The sequence below is a fragment of the Mustela putorius genome, unplaced genomic scaffold (assembly GCF_011764305.1).
Source record: "Mustela putorius furo isolate JIRA1106 unplaced genomic scaffold, ASM1176430v1.1 tig00000835_pilon_pilon_pilon, whole genome shotgun sequence".
NCBI lineage: Eukaryota > Metazoa > Chordata > Mammalia > Carnivora > Mustelidae > Mustela > Mustela putorius.
In genome coordinates this window covers 1,678,693-1,701,092 of record NW_025421492.1, presented here as the reverse complement: position 1 = coordinate 1,701,092, position 22,400 = coordinate 1,678,693, and the positions used below count along the sequence as shown (strand labels likewise).

At 38.9% G+C, this 22,400-nt stretch overlaps 1 protein-coding gene across 5 annotated transcripts in view; it reads left to right on the top strand.

The window, feature by feature from the left end:
- The window catches only part of RTTN (rotatin), a 154,435-nt gene that overhangs the window by 27,748 nt on the left and 104,287 nt on the right, over positions 1-22,400 (top strand). For all 5 annotated transcript variants that reach the window (XM_013052790.2, XM_004745627.3, XM_045085211.1 and 2 more), the window contains 9 exons: positions 4,164-4,376; positions 6,082-6,194; positions 8,397-8,523; positions 12,426-12,551; positions 13,063-13,179; positions 14,197-14,336; positions 17,320-17,491; positions 19,258-19,357; positions 21,942-22,030. In XM_013052790.2, the coding sequence (XP_012908244.1) occupies positions 4,164-4,376; positions 6,082-6,194; positions 8,397-8,523; positions 12,426-12,551; positions 13,063-13,179; positions 14,197-14,336; positions 17,320-17,491; positions 19,258-19,357; positions 21,942-22,030 (1,197 nt within the window). The remainder of the gene's footprint in view (positions 1-4,163; positions 4,377-6,081; positions 6,195-8,396; positions 8,524-12,425; positions 12,552-13,062; positions 13,180-14,196; positions 14,337-17,319; positions 17,492-19,257; positions 19,358-21,941; positions 22,031-22,400) is intronic.

Sequence of the window (22,400 nt, the reverse complement as noted above, 5' to 3'; positions counted from 1 at the left end):
ACTTTCATTCATTACTTACTATGAAGAAGTGACTAATCTGAAGGCATTTTCTGCTTTGAGGACATTTTCCAATGTTTAAAGTATTATTAATTGAAGAGTTCAGTCATATAAGATTGTAATTGCATTTAAATTATGGAAGTCTCACTTTACATAATACATAGCTGAAAAATTAGTGGTGCTACACTAACTTGTTATTAAGTATTACAGATGATCAATCTATAGGTTGAAATATTGATAGAAAACTTACCAATTCTATCATACAGTTTTATTTATTTTTGATTATAGATTTTTTCATTTTTGTGCTTCCTGGGCACGGGTCAATTCAAGTAGAAATCAATGATTTGTTTTGAGTTATTTCAGTGATAGAATAATATAAAGCTTCATGCCTTTTTTACTTTTTGAAGTTATTTTTTATTTGTTTTTGTTTTTGAAGGCAAATAAGTGTCTGTGAATTTTGCTACCTCTCTTAAATACATAACTTGGGGGGGGCGCCTGGGTGGCTCAGTGGGTTGAGCCGCTGCCTTCGGCTCAGGTCATGATCTCGGGGTCCTGGGATCGAGTCCTGCATCGGGCTCTCTGCTCAGCAGGGAACCTGCTTCCCTCTCTTTCTCTGCCTGCCTCTCTGCCTGCTTGTGATCTTTCTCTCTGTCAAATAAATAAATAAAATCTTTAAAAAAAAAATGCATAACTTGGCACTTCATTAGAGTGGTACATAAGGCCGTGGGGGAGATGGTAATTGGGTATTGGTTTTTAGATCATTGTAATTGCTTTGATTGATTAAGAACTTTAAAATGAGATCTAAACAAAAATCCTTTGCTATTGCTGTCAAATGTCTTCTTTTAGTTTATATGAATACAAGATTATGCTGCCCTCTGCCTGTTGTTGGCCCTCCAAAAGTTGAAGTGCAGTTTGGATTCTGAAACTTCCAGCCTGGAAAGTGGTTTTGAAATATTTGAGTTGCTACTTCCCAAATATGTAATTCGGAAGTTGGAAAATGGTAACATGAATCTGTGTAGAGATTTCCTGGATTTGAAAGTTTTGACAAAATGTCCTTGAAGGCCTTTTTGAAGTTCATAATTATTGGTTTTGAAAATATTTTGAATGATACCTATGTACAGGTTAAAATGATAATTAGTAATCCTATGAAAAATAATTTATTTGGATAAATCAAATTGGTAGAAACTAAGAACTAAAAATACTGGCCCTGTGCTGGAAGCAGGATCCAGAGCATCTCTGGAGCTTCTGTGTCTGTTTCCTAGCTTGCTGACTGAGGAGGGAAAGAGTTTGTTCCACAAGGCTTTGACTCTTTTCAGAGCATCACTTCTCAAAGTTTAATGTGCAAACGGGTCACCTAGGATCTTGCATATTCCCAACCTTTAGTTCTGGACTAGGAATTGAAAGTCTGTGTTCTAACAAGTCCTTTAGATGATACTGTGCCTGATCTGAGTTGGAAGGCATAGAGAGACCAGTGTTTTGCCCCTTCCCCACTTGGCACACGAAATGATTTTGTTGGTTGATTGTATCTAAGAGTGGTGATGGACTGGCACTGATGTATCTTCACTTAGTTCGGACTGACATGTGACTAATGCTTGTATACATAGGATAGCGTCTTTATTCTGTTGACTGATCAGTCCATTGCCCCATGCAGCACTAAACTTGAGTCTGTAGCATGGTGCTCTGAGTTGCTGAGATGATGAAGTTTCAGATGTAGGGACGAAGAATGAAGATGTCAGAATTCCTTAGTGTTGGGGGGAAAAGAAGAAAGAAAGGACATTAATATTTGATAAGGGAGATATGCTAGACGTCTGCTCAGTGCTTAATTCTCACATCAGCTCTTCTTACTTTTCTGATTAGAGTTGGAGAAAGGTCTTTTAAAATAAAAAAACAGAACCTTTGGCATTAGATCCCTGAGGATTTGATATCTTAGCATAGTGCCCAACTCACAAGCTCTCCTTGGCGAATTCCTCTTTCTCTTCCTAACTTTTGAAAGGAGTAGAACCCTAGGACTGACCAAGGTCCTCAGGAGACATCATTCCATTTGTGGCCTTAAATACCATTAATTGGCTGACACCTCCTGGATTTGTAGTTCCAGTACACGTGTGTCACCCGAACTGCAAACTCGCATTTATTCACCATGCTTGTTGACATTTTCACTTGGGTGACCGTTGATGTTTTCAGCAAAGTGTGTCTCAACCCCAGTTCTTCACTTCTGCTCTGTTCTTTCTACAGTCTTCCCTCTCTGGGTAGGTCGCACCTTCAATCTTCTAGTTGTTTGTTGATCACAACTAAGCAAGAATGCTTAGATTCATCCTTGATTTCTGTCTTTCACACACATCTAGATCTAGTCCCTCTGCAGAATTTGTCATTTCTTCCTTGACATCTGTCTGGAATCTGAACACCTCTCGCCGTTCCCACTGCTGTTTCCAGAGTTCAGGCACGTCTCTGGCCTGGGTTGTTGTGGTAGCTTCATCCTTGATGTCCTACCTTCCCCTCACACTGTTTCATCTTTTCCCTACGGGCTGCGCTTGATGGCTGCTCGAAACTTTCCAGGGCTTCTTCCAAAGACGGCTTTTAAGATGAGCCAAAGCCTTACGTGATGTGGTCAGTTTGCCCCTGCACTGGCCTCCTTGAATCCAGATATACTGTGTCTCTGGGTCTTTGTACTTGTCGTTCCCTCTTCTACCAATGCTGTTCCTCCAGATAATCCACATGACTTCTCACTCCTCCGGGTCTTCATTTCAATGTTGCCTTATCAGGGAGGCCTTCCCCTTCTGCTCTTCCCTTGTTCTACTCCCCATTGTGTCTCTTCCTCTCCATCTTTCCCATCCCTTGTTTCCCTTCTTAGCATTACTGATCACACCTGATGTCTTATGAAATACATTGATTTACTCTGCCTTCTTCACTGGACTGTTTACTTCCTGAGGGCAGAGGCTCTGTTTGCTTCCTCCTGTGCCCTCAGGATCTGGCATACAGTAGGGGAATACAGTAGGGGCCCAATAATTTTTTTCCTGAGTGAGCAAATAATAGGTGATCAGGTAACTCAGTTTGCCTCTCTTTTTTCCCCACTAAGAGAGTTCTTCACAAAATCATGAAATTTCTCTTGACTTTCTAAAAGCTGCTATCTTAATAGCTGGGTTGTTGTTTTTTCCCCCTATGGTTAAGAACCTAAAAATTTGATTCCTTTAGTTTCTTATATTTATTTGGCAACTTTATTTCATTGAGAAGCATTATTTAGCTGATTCAGTCCTTAATCTTAGATTTTCAGGCAGTAACTAATTATCCTTAAAATAGGTTATCCATGAAATGAATGGTGACCAAACCTACTTTAATAAAGACATCATTTCAGCCAAAGTAGTGAGCTCTGCCAAATGACTTTCTCCAAACATTGAATTTTTAATCCTTTGTGTTTTTTAATTGATTCGTAGAATCCTGTCACTAAGCTCTAATTGTTAAAAAACCAGAACCTGAACAGTTCTTTCAATTTTAAGTCAGTTGATTAAGGTTAAAAAATGTATAATATAAAATTTGAGCCTGTGGTTTTATACTAATTAAGGGTCAGTTTTCTTTGGGTGTTCTAGAACTATTTAAATATTGTTGAATTACCCCTTTCCCTCTAAAATACAAACTAAACAAAAATTCAATATCTGTTCAAATCAACTGCTGTTATGCTTGATTTAGTGTTATTCAGTTCAACGTGTAGTTAATAAGCCCTGGGTTATATGTTCAGCTTTGGTAGGGACGTGCTTGTCTTCAAAAATTTATTGCATTATTCTGGGGATTTATGTGCATAGCATGCAATACTCAAATCAAAAAGCCTCCTGCTTTTGGTTCAGTAGCAGAGTTATAAACAAGGTGGAGGGTCCAGTTCTGGCTGTTGGTAGTTCTGGTTGTTGGTTTAGGGAAGAAGTAAGTATCTTGTATCCCAGGCGTTGGGAATGTGTTGAAGATTGCACTTGAGTTATTCTGGGCAGAGAAAAATTACAGTGAACAAGACATGGAAGTGAGTAGTGCGTTAGGGAATAGAATTTTCTTTGGAGAAGCAGAGACTTTGCGATATAGAGAATGATAAAAATAGAAAGTGGAGCTAGCTACATTAAGATCGTATAGTTTACCATGTTTTTCGTAAAAAATTTTTAACTTTTTTATTTTTTTTATTCATTAAGGCAGGCCAACTTTTACCGGAACCTATGTCAGCAGCATTATTTCTAGTTTCTTTGGACATGCCTATTTCTTTGGAATATCCAAATATTCATGAAGCTGTTGTGGCATATTTGGAACAGCTGAATTCTGAAAACTACAGTATTTATAAGCGAACTGCAGAGGCTGTTTATTCAATTGAATGTACCTGTAACTTCCTGTCTGATGTTGGGAAGGAGGTAAACAGTTTCTTAATATCTTCTAAATACTCCTTTGCTAAAATATTTGGAAAATATAACCTTTACTTTCAAATCAATGGACATATAATAACTGTATTGTGGGGGGTACATTATTATTAAATGGTCACTTGTCAGGTTAAAGTAAGGATATGGTATGTGTGAAGGTAAACAAAGAATTTATGGGACTGACGCGCTGCCTACTGTGCTAAGGAAGCGGGTAAATGAAGACTTCAGATAGATGAATGGTGCATATTCATAGGACCAGTTGTTTTTAAAAAGACAGTAATTATTATCAATGTCTTAATATTTAATAATTCCTTTTTTTTTTAAAGATTTTATTTATTCACTTGACAGAGAGAAAGATCACAAGTAGGCAGAGAGGCAGGCAGAGAGAGAGGGGGAAGCAGGCTCCCCACCGAGCAGAGAGCCCGATGTGGGGCTCGATCCCAGGACCCTGAGATCATGACCTGAGTCGAAAGCAGAGGCTTAACCCACTGAGCCACCCAGGTGCCCCTAATAGTTCCTTTTTGAACACCGTGACAATTGACATAAACACAATTATAAAGGCCATTTTAGTGCTTATCTGTAGACACATGTTTCCTTTAATATTTTATAAACCTTAGTACATACTCACACAGAGAACCTGATTTTTTATTAAATAAAACCATGAACTAGATTGTTTTTAAGGTAAGATGAATTTAGAGGCAATGTTATAGCAATAATTATATATTGTTTATCCCTTTTAGAGAGACTATTAATTACAATTTTTAGTATTTTTATCAATGAAGGGATTAGTGAGTCTTAAAGTAGACACTGACTACAATAGGTGTTTACTGTTTGAAAGTTCCTGAAAAATTAAGAACTAAGTTCTTAACTCTTTTTGTTCCCTACAGGGGAAGCTATCTCAGCCTCTAATTCTCCTTAATTTACCCTTTTTTTCTTTTTCTGTAGCCGTATCTCAGTGCCAGTGCCATCTTGTTTCTTCTGTAATAGAAGTGCAAATTGTCTTTAAATTGAATTACTTCTGTGGTATTCTGCATGGTCAGTTAATCTTGCATGTACTGGCTGTCCTTTATGTTTGCAGAAGCAGTCAGGATGTAGAAGAGGGACGTGGATCATCAAGATACATGAGTCCTGCCTTGAGTCTACAGTTAGTAGGGAGATAGGGCTACAAACAAATAGCCACTCGATGTAACCTTATACCTACTTAGAGGTGAAAAATGGAAACTTGCTTGGGCCTTTAGCAAGGAATTTTCCCCACATTTTTCCACCTAAGCTGACATTTTTCGTTTGCTGGTTGGGAAGGTGGACTTAAGCAAATGTGAACAGTCTCAAGGTCTCTGAATAATCTAATTTCTCTTTAAATTTTACTTAGTTAGCAGTGCAGTATTGGTTTTTGGAATAGAATTCAGTGATTCATCACTTACATACAACCGCCAGTGCTCATCACAACATGTGCCCTCCTTAATGCCTGTCACCCATCTGTCCTATCCTACAGCCTCCTCCGTCCGTCAACCTTCAGTTCTCTGTCGTTAAGAGGCTCTTCTGGTTTATTTTCCTGTATCCTTCCTCCCTCCCTTCCCATATGTTCATCTGTTTTCTTTCTTAATGAATGATCTAATCACTTGAAGTTGCTTAGTTAGCTGTTGAGAATTCTGTTGTACATGAATTTGACATTTACTGTTTCATTCTGCTCTTTTTTTAGGGAGAGAGGAATCTCTTAGAATTAGTGGAGCTGGCAGACCAAGCCTTGGGAAGCTTTTCCTATCATCAGCATTTCCCCCTAATAAAGGAAATCATCTGCCTGTGTTCAAAGATGTAATATTCTCTTTCTTGATATGATTATATTATTATAGGATGTATTGTGTGTGTATGCACTTAGAAGCAATGAAAACAGACCTGGCCTTAAATCTTGTTACTGTTTTTTAGTTAAAATTGTTTTTATATATGTGTGACCTCTAAATCTATACGTATAGCTGCATTAGGGCAGTCAGCTATTTTATTCAAGGGTAAACTTTAAATTCCATGCCTGTAATCAACATTAACTATCCCTGGATTTTCATACATTTGTTTTGGTGTCCATCCAAACTAAGTATTCAAACATATTTGTTTATTTATCTTTGAAGATATCTTTAATTACTAACTTAAATTGAGGGTCTTTTAATGTTTCGTTACTTTCTACCTTTTTCTATATGGATTTTTAGAATGCATCATGCATTGGTTAATTTATTTTGAAGACACTGGGGGGCTTCTGGGGGACTCAGTCCCTTAAGTGTCTGTCTGCTTTGGGCTCAGGTCATGATCCCAGGGTTCTGGGATGAGCTCCACATTGGGCTCCCTGCTCAGGAGGGGAGTCTGCTTTCCCTTTCTTCCTCCCTCTGCTCATCCTCTGTCTTCCTCTTTTTCTCTGTTACTCTCCTCTCTCTCAAATAAATAAATCTTAAAAAAATATTTTGAAGACATTGGAGCAGATTCCTATTTAGAATTTAGTGTCTTCATTGGAGCAGATTCCTATTTAGAATTTAGTATCTTCATTGCTTTTGAAGAGTAAATTCCATGATGATAAATATTTGTTTTTAAAATTTATTTATTACCTCACATAGTTAATGTTTGTGTATGTGTGTATATGTTTATGTATAGTAAGAAAATTTATGATCTGTTCTCTTAACAAGTATTAAGAATATAATACAATATTATCTGTAGTCATCATAGAGAACTTTAGATTTCCAGAATTTGTACGTTCTGAAAAACTAAAACCTTGTATGCTTTGACCAACATCTCCACATTTCCTGTGTTCCTCAGTCCCTGGCCACCACCATTTTGCTCTCTGTTTCTAGGAGTTTGACTTTTTTAGATTACACATATAAATGAGATTATGCAGTGTATTTGTCTTTCTGTACCTGGCTTATTTATGTTACTTAGCATAATGTCTCTAAAAAGATTTCTTTTCTTTTTTAAGGCTGAGTAATATGCCATTGTGTGTGTGTGTGTGTGTGTGTGTGTATATATATATATATATATATATAAAACTTTTTTTTTGTATTTGTTCATCCTTCAAGGGATACTTCGTTGTTTCCACATATAATTACTCTTGAAAAACACAGATTTGAACTGTGAGAGTCCACTTATGTGAGGATTTATTTCAATAAATATATGTATAGTGCTGTAAATGTATTTCTCTTACCATTCTTTAGATATTTTTTTCTCTAGCTCTATTTAAGAATACAGTGTATATGTAACCCATATAACGTACAAAATATGTGTTAATCATTTGTTTATGTTACTGGGAGGGCTTCTGGTCAACAGTAGGCTATTACTAGTTAAGTGTTTGGGGATTCAAAAGTTATACAAGGATTTTTAACTGCAGGGAAGTCAGTGCCCTAACCCCTGTGTTATTCAAACGTCAGCTGGAGAAGGGAGTTGAGGGAAATTGGAAGGGGAGGTGAACCATGAGAGACTATGGACTCTGAAAAACAACCTGAGGGTCTGGGGGGGCGGTGGGAGGTTGGGGGAACAAGGTGGTGGGTATTAGGGAGGGCACGTGTTGCATGGAGCACTGGGTGTGGCGCAAAAACAATGAATACTGTTACGCTGAAAAGAAATTAAAAAAAATAAAGGTCAGCTGTATTGAACAGTGTGAATAATACTGGGATGTACATGGGAGTACAGATATTTTCTTCGAGATACTGATTTCATTTCCTTTGGATTTATAACCAGTAGTGGAATTGCTGGATTATGAGTAGTTATATTTTTAATTTTGAGGAAACGCCATACTGTTTTCCATAATGGCTGTATATCAATTTACACCCCAAATATGGGTTTTTAAAGACTTCTTTTGTACTTTTCAAGAGAATATTTTTTCCATTGAGACAGGTAAGGTCTTGGGTAAATATTAATACTGGGTTAAATAGATTCCAGTTGGAGAAATTGGAGTAGGAAGAAACCCCTTCCACTGTGCTTCTCAGTCTCTTGAGTAACTCACTTACCTTAGATATCTTGGATGTTTTACCTTTTTACCAGTTGGAAATCTGCACAGGCCAGTCCATTACTTCAAGGAGAAAGTCAGAAGGTGTTTCTACGCATGTTATCTCACCCATTACTGCAAGTGAAAGTGGAAACTTACAATTGCTGTCTGGAAATTATTAAGGTGCGTTTTTTTGTTTTGTTTTTTGTTGTTGGGGAGAGCTAATAGTGGATTCTCTTAATTTATTTTATGTATTTATTTTTTATATAGTATTTTACTTTATTTTTAAAATGGGCTCCATGCCCAGCATAAGGCTTGAACTCATGACCCTGAGATCAAGAGTTGCATGCTCTGCTGACTGAGCCAGCCAATGCCCCTGGATTCTCTTATTCAAACTCTAAAATTAATTGACATTTTGTGTGAGATACAAGAATTATTACCATAAAAATAAATGACAGTTATTAGTCAACTTTAAGACATTTTTGCTATTAATTCTCTAAATACCGAGTCTAGCAATTAAAGTGCTTTTTAAAGAAAATTTGTCAAGAATTACATTTGTGTTTTGTTATTTAATGATGGAAGCATTGTAAGAAAATCTTGATTTCTACCATGTATTCAAAAGTCATTTCTGGGTGCTTTCGTGGCTCAGTTGGTTAAGCATGGGCATAAAAATACCGTCTGAATCACTGCTTTTATTTATTTTGGGTGTATATATCCAGAAGTAGGATTACTGGATTGCATGGTAGTTCTATTATTAATGTTTTGAGGAACTGCCATGCTGTTTTTCATAGTGGCTGCATCATTTCATGTCCCCACCAGTAGTTCAGGAGGGTTCCAGTTTCTCTAAATGCTCCCCAACAGTTGTTATTTTCTGTTTTAATAACAGCCACCTCAGTCTCATCAGGTTTGCTTTTAATTTACTCATTAAGTTTAAATTTCACTTACTCCATTTTTATTACTATGCTTTTTCTTTGCTTCTTTTTTAACTTTTTTTTTTCTATAATAATCTTTCATTTTCTTCTTTTGCTTCTTTGGAAATTGTGAACATACTGATTTTATAATTTATTTAGATTATTCTATTATTTAGAATGCTTTCATTTATTATGGCTATTGAATCTCATATGTTGTTCATTTCAGCAGGTGATAATGATTTTTAATTGTAAGGTTTTCTTTGGCAGGTGGTTTGTACTTTGGGAATCTCATATTCTGTAGACAGTGGTTTTATACCTACTTCTGCCTTGTTTACAGGGATTTGACAGAATTGATAGGTGCTGTAGGCTGGAAGGAGTTTATTAGGGAGATATATTTTCATTTAATATGTCTCAATGCTCATCAAAAGAACCAGCTGAGAGGGAAGGAGGGTGGCAAGTGCCTAATTAAGAGAAGCTAGTGCCTTTGAAAGTTGAAGGCATTGGGCTCTAGATTATTGATGGCTGATTGAGCCTAAGTGGGCTTAGGTATAGCAGCAAGTGGAAGGTACTTCCTTCTATTGATTTTTTATTTTCTTTGAGATTGAAAGTAAGTGCCTTGTTTAGTGTGTTTGAAATAACTGGTGTGAGTAGAAGTTTGATAAGATCAAATAGCAGGATTTGGGGGTCGTATTGGGGTTTGGTTGATTGTTTTTATAATCTTAATAGTGAAACTAATCTACTTTGCATGATTGGCTAGCTGTTTGTGATTTTGGAGAATGTGGGCATTTGGATCCATCAAGGGTTGTGGTTTTTCCCTAATAAAGGGAGGGAAGGCCTTTGGTTAAAAGTGAGCTGAGTGGCTGACATGAGAGCCCGCAGAATCAAAGGAGGTAAAAGCTAGAGGGAAAGAAGTAGTTCAGACTGGATGTCAGAGAAGTATATTGTGAGGTGTTAAACGGGTAGAAACCTGTATTTATGATTTTAGAGGAGATATAAGTGGAAGCTAAGTTGAAGTGTTCCTGAGTTACGGGGCAGATAGTGGTTATTGAGATGAGGAGGTCAAGAAGCTGAGATCTGCGTGTGTGGGATGGTCCTTGCCCTCAGAAATGTAAAATAGTGGAATTGGTTTTGATGTTCTGATCCTCGAAGTGGACTTCCAAGAATTCCTTGGAATGGCTTGCCAACCATTATGAAGCTTTGGATTTTATTCTAAGTACAGTGAGGAGCTATGAATGATTTTAGGCAGGGAAATGATTTGATCTATTTACCTTTTTAAAAAGATCATTCTTCCTGTCGTGTGAGGAATCAGTTGCCGGGGGTCAAGAGTGGAAGCCAAAAGACCAGTTCCACTGTAGTAGCCCTGCTGAGATGGGAGCCTGTGGTGGGGATGAAGGAAAAAAGGAATTCAGGATGTACTACGGACATAGAGCCGGTCGGTCTGCTGCTAACGGGAGTAAGATACAGAAAGTGGTCAAAGAAGAGTTCTGGGGTTTGGGACTTAGCAGCTGGATTGATGGTGCTGTCCTAAGTATCAGATTGTGGATTGGATAGAACTCTTGAACCTGTTAAGTTTGAGATGCCTTTTTACATCTAAGTGGAAGTTCTAAGTAGAGGGTAGAATATAATAATAGTACCAACAACAACAATAATGCCAGTTATAATGATGGTGATGATGGTGGTAATAATAGTGATAACGACTAATATTTATTCTATGCACCAATAACATATTTTCTAAATATGTTACATCATCTAATCATTATTAGATGAAAAGACCAATGTAGGTAAGCTGATACATTTAGTGATGAGAAAAGAAAAGTGTTTTCAGGGTTAGGTATTATTCCCATTATATGGATTAGTAAACTGAAGGTCAGAGAGTTCAAGTTGTGTTTTTTTTTTTTTTTAAGATTTTATTTATTTGTTTGAGAGGAAAGAGAAAGTATGCACACTAGCCGTGGGAGGGGCACACAGGAGAGAGGGAGAATCTCAAGTAGACTCCACAGTGAGGGGCTCAGTCTCATGACCACGAGAGCATGATCTCTGCCGAAATTAACAATTGGTCGCTTAACTGACTGAGCCACCCAAGTGCACCGAGTTTAAGGATTTTGAGGAGCAACTTTTTTTTTTTTTAAGATATTATTTATTTATTTATGTATTTGAGAAAGGGAGGGAGAGAGAGCGAGCCTGTGCCCAAGTTGGGGGAGAGGCAGAGGGAAAGGAGAGAGAATCCCAAGCACACTCTCCATTGAGCGGGGAGCTCGACGCTGGCCTCAGTCTCATGACCCCGAGATCATGACCTAAGCAGAAGTCAGGCATGGATGGATGCTCAGCTGACTACACCACCCAGGCACCCCAAGTGCCAGAGCTCTTATTAAACCATAGGCCAAGGCTATGCTCTTTCAAAAGGTTAGAATATACACTTATTGTCTAGCATGATTAAAATCTAAAGAGAAAAATTATGTAGTAACGTGTATGTATATATGTGTGTGTGTGTGTGTGTGTGTGTGTGTGTAGCTTTTTGACCTCTGACTTACTGTTTGTGGTTAGGAAGTAGTATTTTGCAGAGTGAAAAAAAATCCATTTCTGAGAGTCATTGTTGATTTTGTATTGTGTTTTAAGTTCTGTTACTATTACAGGTAGCTTTTGTCCCCTTGTTAAGCAGTCTCTAAGAGAATACTGTCCTCTAGCTCAAATTGAGAAAAGAATTTGTGGTGATTTGGAGAGATGGTGCGGAGGTAGTGCTTGTTGTATTTAGGTGCATGGCTGCATTGATGATCAGTGTCCTACACATATGTTGTCCTCCCCTTCCTGCAAAACTTCAGGTCCATTTTTATTTGAATTTTGTTTTTCTTTCTCAAACTTCAGTAAGCAAAGTGCGAAAACCCTAAGATAAGTTTATTGTGTTTTTTAAAAATGTTTATCATTATGAACAACCTCAAGAGATTATGATTGTTTCAGAAGTTTGGTTATTTAATTTATCAAAACTCTGCTTGTTGGCAGAAAGTAACTTAACACATACCTCATGTAGACTCAAAAGGCAAGAGAAATTTTTTTCATCCTCCATCAGTTAAAAGTTTTAGTGAAGTGAAAAGTTAAATTAGAATTAAATTGTAAACGGAAGAAAGAGGAATTCTTTGGAACAATTAGCATCACTAATTTTTAAAACCTATTTTACAGGAATGTTTAGGTGTCCATAATGTCACTAAACCTGTGTCTTCACTTTGTAATGGAATTCATTTTCTACTTCACCCGAAAGTTTTGTATGAAATCTCTGCATTTGGCATTCAAGAGCCCAAAAATGAGGTATGGCTTAAGAGTAAATGCGAAAGACCAGTGTATTTATTAGATACTCAGTTAAATCAAGATCCTATTCTAATATAATTAGATAGTATGATGGGAAGTTGAAAAGAGACTTGCTTTTGATTCATGGGTTCGCTTGAGATTTTATTTACATAAGGAGAAATGTGAAGGAAAATGCGAGAGTCAAGATATGAGCACATACTTGTTCTTGAAGAATTCGGATGCGCTCTTACGTTTTCCATGTGAGATATGCGCTGTACAGTATTATAGCCAGCAGGTTATTTCAGGGGAATTTTTATTTAATGCAAAAATATGCCTTTAAGGTTAAAAACAAAGGAAATCCTTAGGGAGGGAGACTAGCTGAGAAGAGAAGGTGAGATGAAGCTACAGAACACGAGCACTTGAGGGAAGAGATGGTCGTCCGGTGCGTGTCCCGCGCTGACGCAGTGTTACAGGCACGCAGGGGGCTTGAGCAGGGCCTCACTGTCGGATTCTGCGATCCGTGTTGTTGCAGGTGAACGCTGCCGCCAGGGCCATCCTGCTGTATCTGCTGCAGGGACGACTGATGATGACAGCGGTGACCTGGAACAAGTTCATTGAGTCTCTCTGCCCTGTCATTCCAGTGCTGCAGGTACTCTGGGCCAGGCCCGTCTGCCATCCCATTTATCTTGGGCGAGCGTGACGGGTTGAAACACGTGCAGACGGCAGAGCTGTCATGCGAGAGAGAAATGAGACGCCGTGTAGGCTCTGTGGAGCAGGGGGCGGGGAGTGGGTGGCTGTCTTGCTGCTGCAGAAGGTTCGATCAGGAGAGCTAATTTGTCTGTGTGCACTTTATGGATCTGGGTGGGAGGTTAAGGAGCGGGGTGCAGGGATTTGGCACTGACTGTGAAAAATAAACTCAGCCTCTGTAAAGGCTTTTAGGCAAAGCCAACGGTGCTTTTAAAGCAGATGTTACGTAACTAAACTTGCCTGTGAATTGCATCCATGTATGTAGGCGATCGGAGTGCTACTTTGATTCACAGGTTCTGGGAAGCAGGCTTCTCCAGCAGTGATTCTGGGCGCTGCGGAGGAGTGAGGGGCATTCAGGCCAGTCCCCTGCTTCCACCTCTTTCCTGTGGGCACAGGTCTAAAGATCTGGGAAGCACCTCATCTAGGGGAGGGGCCACTGCCAGAATCTTGGAAAATAGGAAAATCAGCAAGCATCAAGAGAGTTGGCATATTTTCCTGAAGTTGTTCAATATTATTATTATTATTATTTGTTAAAGATTTTATTTATTTGACAGAGAGACAGCGAGAGTGGGAACACAAGCAGGGGCCGTGGGAGAGGGAGAAGCAGGCTTTTCGCAGAGCCAGGAGCCCGACTCTGGGGCTCGATCCCAGGACCCTGGGATCATGACCTGAGCCAAAGGCAGCCGCTTAAGGACTGAGCTACCCAGGTGCACCCCCCACCCTGTGTTATTTTTTTAATAAAACTTTTTATATAGGCTTCTTACCTGACATAGGTTATTTTGACAAGTGACTATTCATCCGAACTGAAAGAAATTTTAGGATTTGCTCGACAGGCTAAAACAATTCTTACTTTGAAGTTAAAAAGTTCAGCAATATGTATCAAACAAAGAGTAATTTCTCTTTTTCCGGAATCTGTTAGGGCTATGCTGACACAGAAGATCCTTTGGGTAACTCCATTCTCCTCCTGAGCAAAGGGAGTCCTGAGGCGGGCGAAGGGGCTCTCCCCTGTACCACCCGACTGAAGTCCCTGCTGCGGCTCCTGCTCGTCAGAAAGCCCTCGTAAGTAGAGCGGGATCTGCCAGGTGGGCAGGATTCCTGGGCGCATTCTCAGAAAGCGGAGGAATTCCATCATTTCCAAGTACAGTAGAACCGGAGGGGGTAGAGGAAAGTGACTCTCCATTGTAAGGCAGAGAGAGGAAACCCGTGTGTGAATCGGAACAGACACGGGGATGGACGTTTGGTGCCTTCCTGCCGCCTTCCTTGGTGGCCAGGTCAGCGTGCCTTCTCCTGTGCTGCTCGCTGGCACTGCGGGCTCGTTACAAAGCCACCGGGATGGGTAGATGGTGTCTTCTTTCTTTAGAAATCGGTAGCCTCCTCTTCTGAACATTTGTTCTGAAAGTTAGTAAGTGTTCGTAAAACTGTAACGGCCCGGTTGACCACATACCGGAGTGAGCAGCATTTTCTCTTGCTTAGTTTGTCCTCCTACTTGGGAAACTAGAAAAGCGTTCTTTTTGCCACTATTAGTTTAAGTGTCATTTAAACTAAAAGAAAAGAAGAAAAATGTATTGCCTCTCTCCCTCTCTGTCAGGGCGACATGGATCTTGTCTGTTGTTCGCTTTAGGGAACAGTGGTCATTTTTTCCCTCACTGAGAAGAGAGCAAGCTTAGTCGCGATGGATGAGCAGTGATGACGGGCAGGAGGCGGTTGCAGGGGCGGGGAGGAGCAGGCGTCCTTTTCGACAGTGGATAACTTTGCTTTAATCAAACCTTACCTCAGGATAATACAGCGGCTTATTTATAAACACACGATCAGGCTGAGCCATAAGGAAGTAGATAGACATATCTAAAACACTGAGTGAACGGAGGGAGGAAGGTCAAGAGAAGAGACTACGATAGCGGCACTGAGAGTGAGGTTTCCCAGCAGGTGCAGCGATGCAGGACGCAGGGGCAGGTGGAGTTACAGTGTCTGCCGCTCGGGAGTGGCCTCCACACGACGGGGCAGTGTCTGTACTAACGAGCCCGGCTAGTATTCTTCACCCCCAGATTTGGTGATGTAACACAGTAGAAGCTTATTTTCTGTTCACCTTTGGGGGGCCACAGTCTCCAGGTGAACAAAGACATACTCATCAGGTAGGCCCTTTCAAGACTTAGAGATCACCTCCCAGGAGCCCAGGGCGAGGCCAAGCACCTTTCCAGTAAGGTCATTTTCTCACAACGAACTCGGAACAGTTTGAATCACATACTCGTTCTCGTCGGAGTCATTGTGCCCTATCCCACCAGACCGTAAACTCTGTGTAGTCAAGAACCGTGTCCGTTGCCGATCTTTTTGTCATTAGAACTTCGCAGAGTGCCTCTGTAGACACCTTGGACGCAAATGTGCTCAAAACACAACATGTTGAAGGAAATAAGTGGTGAGAATGAGTGGACTCTGTTGCCCCACACTAAACCTAAACGTGCTGAATTTCTCTCCTAGACGAGACGCATGAGTACACGCTTTACATACTCCACTCTGGCCTTTTTGCCGGGGGCTCACAGCCCCAGAGTTTAATATAGACGGCCCTGGCTTGAAATGAAAGGAGCAAAGTAAAGTTTTCTGTAGGTGTCTAGCTATTCTCACAGCAAATGGTAGAGGAAGGACGTTTGTCTGACTTTTCACACCATCTTGGAGTAAATATCAGTACTCTGAAGAGGACATCTGTTAATAAAATCACTGTAAATTTCTCTCAGATTTGGAAAGTCCTTATTGGATGTCAACTGTGTGCCTTACGAGCCACGGGAGGCTGTGGGAAATTAACAGCACTTGGTGTGGACACAGCACTGGCTGTATGGAATTGGGCTTGTAATTGGGAGGAGAAATGTTACTGGTTATACTTTATTATTGATTGTAATAAAGCGAGATTGGCATTATGCTACTCGGACTTCAGGGTGACAGGACCACACACAGCAAGGTGACCCAGCCTTGGCTGTGGTAGGGAAGACTCTACAGAGTAAAGTTTCCTAGAGAGTTGAGTAGGGGGTGGGAGATAGCAGGTTTTAACTGTCGTCTCATAAATGATACTTAAAACCTGGAACTTGGGTTATCACTTAGAATTTTCCCAGTTTTTATGTCATTCAAGAACCTGTCAGAGTAGCAGTAGATATCTGGTTGTCTCACCGTCTCCCGACTCCATGCCCTTTGTCCACTTAATGGTTTTCATTTTTCCATTTCATCGTCTAATGGCATGCAACATTTAATCTTTTTGTTTTTTTAAGGCTTTATTTATTTATTTGACAGAGAGAAATACAGTGAGAGAGAGAACACAAGCAGGGGGAGTGGGAGAGGGAGAAGCAGGCTTCCTGTGGAGCAGGGAGCCTGAGCCTGATGCAGTGCTCGATCCCAGGACCGGACCCTGGGATCATGACCTGAGCTGAAGGCAGAGGCTATAACCCACTGAGCCACCCAGGAGCCCCAACATTTAATCTTTTCTTGAAATTTCTCACCTCCTATTCAACTGACTTTAATCCTAATCCATTCCAGATAAAATGGGATTTTGATGGGAGTCACAAGAATTTGCATTTTTTTTTTGAGAAGAATTTGTTTGACCCCTAATATAAGAACATTTTCACACATTGTTGTGACATTACATTTTAGTTATTAATATGATTATTCTCTTGGAGGTTTGATCTAATGTTTGTACTCTGTTCATGAGTCTGGTAATTTTTGATTTTTAGCTAGATTGCTAGGCTTCGAGTCAGAAATTATGGATGTGATTTGCAGGTTTTATTAATTTATTGCTGTTGACTGTGATATTGAACATGGACTATGAAGTTGATCGTCTCAGTGAGTCTGTCTCTTCATTTGTAACTTGATTATTCTTTATTTCTGAAGAGTAATTGTGAGTATATACTATTTTAGTAGAAAAACAAAGTACCTTTGTTAGTAATGTCAGTATAAACATGGTAAATTATCGTGTTGATATACAGTAATGCCTTGTGATTATAGACATTTAAAATATAGACATTGTGTATTACAAAATGTTGACTGAAACACTTTGTTTCTTTAGGGTCCGCTCACTAGCATTAAAGCTTTTAGCGTGTCATCTCACAAGGGAAGAAGGGGCTGACACAAAGCGGCCTTCAATAGATGCCAGAGTTCTCTCCAGAGTTACTAATTTATTTATCGTGAAAAAGCCTATTGAACTCAAATTGGATGACAGAAGAGAACTGGTTATTAAGGTGACTATAACTGTCAGGTTTATTATTTCCTGGTTACTTGATGCATTTGTGTATCACATGTTTAATGTTACATTCTTCAGTTTGTGTACGCATCTGAGAGGAAAGGAAGTGTTTATTCATGGCTTGTTTGAAATTGTGTTCTGGCTTTGTCTGGCTTCTGGATAGATTTATTTATTGAATAAATATTTCTTGGGTGCCCACTGCATGCCAGGCATTATGTCCCTTTCATTTAATATATACACTGGAAATGCAGATTAATTTGAATAGCATCTTAAATACAAGATAAGGTTAATGTAGTGGAAAGAAATTCCGTGGTGGCTCTTTTTTTTTTTTTTCACTTTTTAAAAAATTTTTTTTAAATTTATTTTCAGCGTAACAGTATTTGTTGTTTTTGCACCACACCCAGTGCTCCATGCAATCTGTGCCCTCTCCAATACCCACCACCTGGTTCCCCCAACCTTCCACTCCCTGCCCCTTCAAACCCCTCAGATTTTCAGAGTCCATAGTCTCTAGTGGTGACTCTTAAAACAAATATACTGACATAAAAACTCTTGGAAATTCTTCTTGTTCTTATGTTGGAAATAGCCTATAAAGAAGAAGGAAAAAGTTCCTATGATTAAAGTTATTAGCTTCTTTATTATGAGAGGCAAAAAATAATACAGGTGGAAAGGCGATTTCTCTTAAATGTTACAGTGGTTCTGGGATTTTGTCAGTAATCTCTTTTCTAAATCTTTGGCTCCTTATATACCTCCAGAGGCATATCATCCATTTCCCTATCTTTAGTCAGGACTGTACCCAAATCATCCAGGACCAACGGAGGATCCGATAAAGAAAGCTATCCGTTATCTTCATTGATTCATTTCTACGCTTTATAGCTTCTCTCGTGACTTCCAGGGTATAGTCTATCAGTTTTAATTGAAGTTTAGACCAACCCCCAAAGCCTGCGGTGGTATTGTATAGCCCCAGATAATTCATGGATTTTCTAAATGTTTTTCTAACCTAAGTGTTCAGGGCCACGTGACAGCCCCAGCAGGAGGATCGGAGAACCTTCCCCTGACTATATGTCACGTCCTGCTGGGGGCTTCCTGAGTACTGCCCGCTGGTAGTTGCTCCTGTGGCTTGGGTGTGATGTGGAGGAACGTGGGGAGTAGGGCTTCCGGCACTGTCTTTGTGAGTCCATGTTAGGGCCAAAAGATAGGTGGGGAAAAGGGGTGTTGTCTTTGTCCTTTTCCTGTTCCCCTTCACTGTTGGGTTTGCTACCTCAGACCTGTCCTGGTATGAAGTGACAGGGACTGGTGTTGGGAGTGGCTCTATCGGAGTGCCAGGCAGCAAGTCCTAGCATGTGCTGCCTGGCCTCTGAAGAGGGAAGAACGGCAGAGGGCCAGGGGATTTTGGCTGGTGGCTTCTGGGAGCCGTGGAGAAATCTGGAGTCACATGTCTGGGGTTGCTATTCTTCGGTAACTACCTGTAGAGATGTTATGCAGCTTGGATGTTTTCTGTGACGTTCTTAAGGTGCTGATGGGTTATGAATGACTTCCTGGCAAAAATATACCTTAAAAAGAAAGGCATATTTGACATGATGGCTCTTTGTTTTAGATCCTAAGTTTTCCCTGACCTAGCACATCATTGCTGAAAATTTACATGTAAATATATGTAAGTAAGTGGACTTTGGAGCTTTTGTTCTTATGGTATGAATTATAAAATTTTATTGAACAATTGGAAGTAGATGAAAGCAATTTCTTTTTTTTTTTCTTTCTGTTTTTCAGTTGGAGACTGTTGAAAAGGTATATGAAATCTTTACCTCAGATGATATCGATCTTGTTTTGAGAAAGTCAGCCGCAGAACAGTTAGCTGTGATTATGCAAGGTAATGTCTTTTAAGAAAAATGATTGCTGTACTGCTGGTAATTGGATTTTAGATAGCTGTGTGCAGTAGTATCAGGAGTTGCAAACTGCAGTTTTGGGGGCCAGATACTGGCTACAGCCCGTTTTTTGTTTTTTGTTTTTTTGTTTGTTTGTTTAGTAGTCCTTAAGAATGGTTTTTAACATTTTTATTTATTTAAATTTTTAAAAAAAGATTTTATTTATTTGAGAGACAGTGAGAGCACAAGCAGGGGGAGGGGCAGAGGGAGAGGGAGAAACAGACTCCCTGTTGAGCAGGGATCTTGACATGGGCTGGTTCCCAGGACCCCTGGATCATGACCCAAGCCAAAGGCAGACACTTAACTGACTGAGCCACCCAGGTGCCCTGGTTTTAACATTTTTAAATAGTTATTAAAAAAAAGAAACATAGAGAATATGTAACAAAGATGATTTGTGACCAGCAAAATCTACCATATTTTCTGTCTAGTTCTTTTCAGAAAATGTATGCTGACCCCAGTCGAGATTACCATAATTTAACCTGTAGAATGTCATTTGATAGAATTATCTTCCTTCTAAAGTAGTGATTTAATTCTAATAGTGAACTGGGTATTCCCTTCTCAATACGTAGTACACGATATTTTCAGTTCGTTCCAGCTTGGGTAAAGAAATCAATCAGACAGTACTTTGTGGGTAGATAAAATAAAAACAGTGCACTGTAACTTTGTATTTTCTTTAAAGGTTTATTTAAAAAAAAAAACAACTAGTAAAATATATTGGTAACTTTATTTGCAGTGTTGTTATTCTACAGGCTTCCATTCTTTGGGTTTTCTATTTTTCCTTATATGTGATGCGTGTAATTTATTTTTAATATTTGGGAGAAATGATAATTTTGCACTTACATAAAAAGATTCTATCCTGGAACATGGGATGTACTTAATGTTCCTGCCCTGACATTAGTGGAAACTGGCGTGAGAAGAGTGATTTGAAAAAGCATATCTAACGTATTTGTGGCTTTAATAATGGTACAGACTGTAGAAAATAAGGCTCTTGAAAATGTAGACAGTCTTGGCTAAGAAAATCTTAAAACTCTTTTAGAGAGGATTCTTCCAGTATTGTTAATTACAAAAATAAAGCTTATAATTTTGGTGTACACTGTATTGGCAGGTAGTGGAAACTTTTATTTTTAAGTGGCAGCCAAAGGTATTTCTAGTCATAGATTCAAATTCAATATCAGTATTTGTATTTTTTTTTTAATTAACGTATAATGTATTGTCTCAAGGGTACAGGTTTGTGAATTATCAGTCTTACCCAATTCTCATTGTATACATGTATATTCTCAGTGAGAGTTATAGGAGAATAAATTAAGAAAATTTGTCTGTGAGAATTTGAATACTTACAACTAATCTATAAGCAACTAGACATTTTGTTGCTAGTAATATCTCCAGTATCTGTGTGTGCACACGTGTGTGTGTGTGTGCACGTGCATGTATGTCTTACTATATTTGGGCTGCACTAATAGAATACCACAGACTGGGTACCTTATGAAAAATGGAGATTTATTTCTCACCGTTCTGGGGGTTGGGAGTCCAAGATCAAGGTGGCCGCAGATTCAGTGTCTGGGGAGAGCCAGCTGCTTGGTTCACAGACAGCCAACTTTGCCCTGTGTCCTCATAGGGAGAAGAGGCTTCTTTTACGAGGACAGTAATCCCATGCTTCAGGGCTCCACTGTCCTGACCTAATCACCTCCAAAAGGCCCCGCCTCCTCGTATCATCTCACTGGAGATTAGGTTTCAGCAAATGAATTTTGGCGGAACATAAACAGTCCAGAGCAGTGAATACACACACACACACACATACACACACACCCCCCACATACACATAAACACACAGTCATGTACATATGCTTACTTAAAAAGGTCATATTTTTCAGAAATTCATGGAGTATGTTATAGTTCCTTACCCGTTATATTTGCCATTGAGAGTTTTGAGGTTAGAAATCTAAATTTTATTTATTTTATTTACTTATTTAGTAAGCTCAGTGCCCAGTGTGGGGCTCAAACTTATGACCCTGAGATCAAGAGTCACATGCTCTAGTGGCTGAACCAGCCAGACAACCCTGAAATCTGAGTTTTTATTAATAGAAAAATGACCGTGTTGCAAGTTATTAACATTACTTTTAGATAATTCTAAACATCTTGAGGTGATGGATTTGGAAAAGAGAAGAATTGTCAATGAAACAATATAAAGAAATTAACTTGTCATGTACCAATAAAAGAATTCATTTGTATACTTAAAATTGTAGTAGTTTTCAGGGTCTGAACTATTTGATTTAACTATTCTTTTTTAATAGCTTTTGAATTTTACATTGTAGAAATGAGTACGATTTGCTTGTTACTTAAAAGTTTTCAAATAGTTCAGCCGTGTGTAAAGTAAAAATGTAAAGTTTCCAAGTTTCCTCCTCTAATTTCAACACGGGGTGTAACTGTTTTTAACAGTTTGAGTTGTGGATACCTGCTCTGTATTTTAAAACTACAAAAAATATTCTTTAACTCTTAGCGACTTCTTTTTTTTTTTTTTTTTGTCTACAGATATTAAAATGCATGCTGTGGTGAAAAAGTTACACTTAGTTGACAAGATAATTGAGTATTTAAATGAATGTGTAGGTCAGGATGGTGAGGTAAGACTAACAGTGTATCTAGACATTATTTTTATGGGTTGGTATTTTTATTAATCAGATCTGAAATTAAATTCAGCTGAATTTGGGTAAGTACTTGGAGATTAAGTCCCGATTAACACTAAGTATCTTGTTTATTTTTTTATTTCTAAGAGTGAGGTCTCTCTAAAGGAAAACTAATGTTAAATTTTTCAGGATGTATAAGCAGAAGTATAAACAAAGCTTATTTCATTGGAGAATAATTTTAATATTTATTTGAATTTTGTTTTATACAGTCTTGATGAAAAAGCATACAATTTCGAATAAGTTAATATTATAATATATTTTATCTCGCTTTAGAATTGGTGATAGTAGCATAACTGTGTTTTCCCTC